This window comes from Blastomyces dermatitidis, assembly GCF_000003525.1.
Source record: "Blastomyces dermatitidis ER-3 genomic scaffold supercont1.1, whole genome shotgun sequence".
Taxonomy (NCBI): Eukaryota; Fungi; Ascomycota; class Eurotiomycetes; order Onygenales; family Ajellomycetaceae; genus Blastomyces; species Blastomyces dermatitidis.
The window spans coordinates 7,567,070-7,571,506 of NW_025544774.1; the positions used below are offsets into that span (position 1 = coordinate 7,567,070).

At 40.6% G+C, this 4,437-nt stretch overlaps 1 protein-coding gene across 1 annotated transcript; it reads left to right on the forward strand.

The window, feature by feature from the left end:
* The first annotated feature begins 400 nt into the window (after positions 1 to 400).
* Positions 401 to 3,634, forward strand: BDCG_01047 (mitotic spindle assembly checkpoint protein MAD1). Its single transcript, XM_045416556.1, has 5 exons — positions 401 to 553; positions 731 to 887; positions 957 to 1,108; positions 1,204 to 3,477; positions 3,564 to 3,634. The coding sequence occupies exons 2-4, from the start codon at positions 731 to 733 to the stop codon at positions 3,097 to 3,099; spliced, it is 2,205 nt and encodes a 734-aa protein (XP_045272258.1). The 5' UTR covers positions 401 to 553; the 3' UTR covers positions 3,100 to 3,477; positions 3,564 to 3,634.
* Positions 3,635 to 4,437: the final 803 nt, after the last annotated feature.

A 4,437-nucleotide genomic window follows, 5' to 3' on the forward strand; every position in this document is an offset into this window, starting at 1 on the left:
TGCAGACTTTTAATACATTATTCATTCTTGAAAATCTATAAGAGATGATTGATCAGATGTGTTATTTATTCAAGAATCTGTACAGAGTAGATAGTTAATGAGATATGTAATCTATTATTCAAGAATCTGTACAGAGTAGATGATATGATTAATAATATGATTAATAAGATGAAAGATGAACATGTTATAAGTGTGTAGAAGAAGTTATAGTGCAATGTCATGAAATTGCACTTCACTTAATTCTACACTAATCAGTGAGCTGTATTCACATCAAGAATCTCAAAAAGGAAATTCTCCACTTTTAATGACCAGGGTTTTCATCATATATTTGCTTCGCTTTGCTCCGCAAATAATTCTTAATATAATTAACTTAATTTAACTAAATTAATTATATAATCACTCTGAAATAAAAAGCTAAACCGAATTTGGAATTTAATTCTTGGCGCGACGCATTCCAAGGTTGTTGAGGCATTATTATTGAAGGAGCAATGATAGGATGGCAAACTGAGGGCAGCTATCCAATTTCTATGGACGTGGTGTCTTGACGGTCAAGGTGAGAAACTCTTCATGTATATAGGGATCCTATATCCCAACTGTTGTAATCCGTGTGCGAGGCTAGGCAGACATTGACGAGGTATCCCGTCGCGAGAGACAATCGAGTAAACAGAACTACTTTACTCCGTCTCTCGGGAAGAAAATAAGCTGACCAAAATAAAATCTACTCCTATAGATGAATACCGGCAGATTCGCTACTACCCAGCCAACATATAATTTCATAGCAGGAGTTTCCTCCCCGTCTCCTTCCGCTGGCGGTGGTGGTGGTGGTGGTGATGCTGGGAATCCGTCATTCCGACAGAGTATCCACTCGGGGCAACCACCAATAGCCGGTTAGTTTTGCTTCTTGCGATGTTCTCACATATGAAAATTGAACAAACTAATAGATGAATGAATGTTAGATGCTGGGAACGAGGAGCTACGCGTGGAAATAAACACATTGCGATATGAACTAGACAATTTGAAACAGGAGCGGGACCTGACAGCTCTTCATCATGAGAAGGAGCTTCGCGAATTACAAATTAGGGCAGATGCTGATTTTCGAAAGGCTCAGGTTGGATCTGCTATCTTTTTTTCCCTCTTTAACAACGAGCAATTAGCGAACTCTCGGTTTCAAGACAAGGCTAACAACAAACTGGTTCAAAATAGGCAGCCGAAAGTAGCAGCAACAGAGCCCAGCATAAAATCGAGTCACTCACAACTGAGCTGAAAACGGTGCAGGAATCTGCGATAAACGAGAAGGCGGCCTTTGATAAACGGATACGAAACTTGGAAGATCATAACCGGTCGCTACAGGAGGAGATTGACGACACCCAATCCCAGTTGTCCGACCAGGAGCGACAATACAAGCACCAGATTAATGAATTAGAAGCAATTCGATCATCACTCCAGAAAACCCTTGACGAAGTCCAAACCGATCTTCATCAGACCAAAGATAGCCTGCAGGTCCTTCAGGATAAATTAACCCAACTGGAGGCTGATGCCGGGGCACTTGAAAGTGAAAACATTCGGTTAAAATCAGAAGGAACGGATTCAGGAACTCTCAATGTCCTAAAACGTGAACTTTCGGAGCAATTAGCACATGCTAAGCGGCTGGAAGCTGAGTTACGTCCGCTGCGAAAATCGCAGAAGAATGTTGAGGTTGTAGAAGAACAGAAAAAGGCACTTGAGAGCCGGCTGCACTTAATGCAAGACGTGGAGGTGGAGCTTAGAAATGTACAAATTCAAAATCAAGCTTTGGAGGATGAACGGCGGTCTTGGACCCGTTTGTTACAGTCGGACGGCCAAGATCTCGAATTCGAGTCACCCGAAGAAGTTGCACGAGCGCTTGTCGAAGCACGCATTGAGAATGCATCATTGCTCAATAAAGTTGGGACTATTCAGGCTGAGGTGGCTGAAAAGGCTGAGTTGGTGCGAAACCTGGAAACGGAAAAATCGAATCTTCAACAGGATATTGCAAAACTACGTGCAGGTAATTCCGTTGGAAATGGCTTCGATTCTCGTGCGAAGACACGATTAGAACGCCAGCGAACCCTAGCGATGAGAGAGGTGGAATATCTCCGCGCACAGCTAAAGACCTTCGACGCAGAAGAAACCACGATGAACGCAGACGAAACAACCTTCGATCAGCAAAAATCCGATCACATAGCGCACCTCGAGAGTCTCCTCAGCGAACACCGTGAAGAACTTCATAAGCTCCATGAAGAGTTATCAAAGCAAGAAAAGACACCTGTAGAGGATACTAATGCTCCACGCGGAGTTAAACGCCCTCTCTCGCCAGCAGATAGCGACGCAGAAAGCGAAAGGCTCGCTGTGCTCACACGGAAAAACCGCAGCCTGCAAGACAACCTTTCAAAAGCAGAACAATCAATCGAGCTGCTCACACGCGAATTCGAGGCTACAAAATCCCACCTTTCCACCCTCCAATCCCAATCCCGAACTCGCATACTTGAACTTCGCTCGAATCCCACCGCGGAAGCTGAAAAAGTTAAATTATCCACTCTCGCGGTCCTGCGCGCTGAGAATCGCGACCTCCTAGCCCAGCTACGCAACGAGCGCGCGAACGTCAAAGTCGTACCCCTCTCCACCCTCGAAAGCAAAGAAATGGAGCTCCGCGAGATGGGAAAGACCGTCGCGGAAAAAGAGAAACGCATGCGACGCCTGAAGGAGATATGGACTGCAAAATCGTCCGAATTCCGAGAAGCTGTTGCGTCAGTTCTCGGATACAAGCTTGATTTTTTACCCAATGGCCGTGTCCGCGTAACATCCATGTTCCATCTTTCGCCAGCCTACAGGCACGGAGATCGCGATGCGTCTCCCGATGCGAGGGGGCCTGGGAGTATGGGTGATGGAGAGGAGAATTCTATAATTTTTGATGGAGAGAATGGGACGATGAAGATCTCTGGCGGTCCGAATAGTCTGTTTGCGATGGAGATTCGGAGTCTGATCAAGTTTTGGGTAGAGGAGCGGAAGGATATCCCTTGTTTCCTTGCAGCTATGACGCTTGACTTTTATGATAAGACGACGAGGGCTGCTAGGGTGTGAGATTGCGGGATGTATAATTCAGTACTCTATCCTTTTTCCCACTTTTCCTCCTGCTCGTTTTTTTTTTCGTGAACCAGATGAACAACTGGCGTTTGCATTATTCTGCTATGCTATAGTCTCATTCTGTCTCCTCTCTAAGGGTTGGTTGATTCTTACTTCCTTGCTTTTCCCTTTTAGCCCACTGAGTTCTTCAACCTATAGATACCTGTTTTCTTTCCTATTCTCTTTTGCTCCCTTTTACATGTCTCCATGTATGAATAGGAGCCATACCCCATCAATGGGGGAAACGTCACCATCTTCAAAAATCGCAAGGCTAATTCACCTTTAAACCTGTTCCGATGCGGATGATATGACCCGACTTTAAACATCCAGTTCGAAGTATGTAAGTTCCAGACTCACGAAAGTTTGTGAATATTTTTCGATCTTTTTTTTGAAAGTACTTCTAACTCCCCTTTCGTTTTCAGATCATGAGGTCTCAACCCCTCCGGGGGGTCTGAAGGGGAAAATGATAATAATAATAATAATAATAATAATAATAATAATAATAATAATAATAATAATAATAATAATAACTGTCATCAACTCATACATACTCTGTAAATTCACAATTAAAATTTCAAAGATAGTTTCAGAATTCTTCCAAAAATCAACTCAGCATATCAAACAAAATGTAAAATAGTTGAAAGTTGTATTGATGAAGCTATTTACAAAGAGCTTATGATAGTGATTGATGACGTGATCTAGAGAGATCGTCACAGGCAATAGCCGCAGCGGCTGCAGCGGCCAACACCCTCTCTCAAGATAATAAGAATCATGTACAAAAACACTAAAACCATCAAGATAGCCTGCCAAAACCAAATATATATATAAAATTAAACATTTCTGGCCTTTCTGCCTGTAAGTCCTAGTAAAATCATGACTTAGTTAAATATTACAATGTTTAAAAATTTAATAAGTATGAATTATCTATTATTATCTGAGTAATAGAAATATATTTAAAATCAATAATTCTCTGATTTAACTGTCAATATAAAAAATGAAAATATATATTAATATGCTTATTTCAGACTGTAATAATTGTTATTTTTATAAGATTTATAATATTTTTATTATTAGTGAGAATCTATATCAGAGATGTAATAATAAAGTCAAGCTTAATTTTGAAATTTCACATTCATATTACTTTATAAACTATTTTATTAAAAATTATATACTCAGTCTTATTAAAGCTTAAAAATATATAAAACTGTTTTATTAAATACTATAAAATCAAATCATCTACAAGTTTAAAAACATAGCTGAATATTGATTTTCTATCATTATTTAAAGAGTTTATTC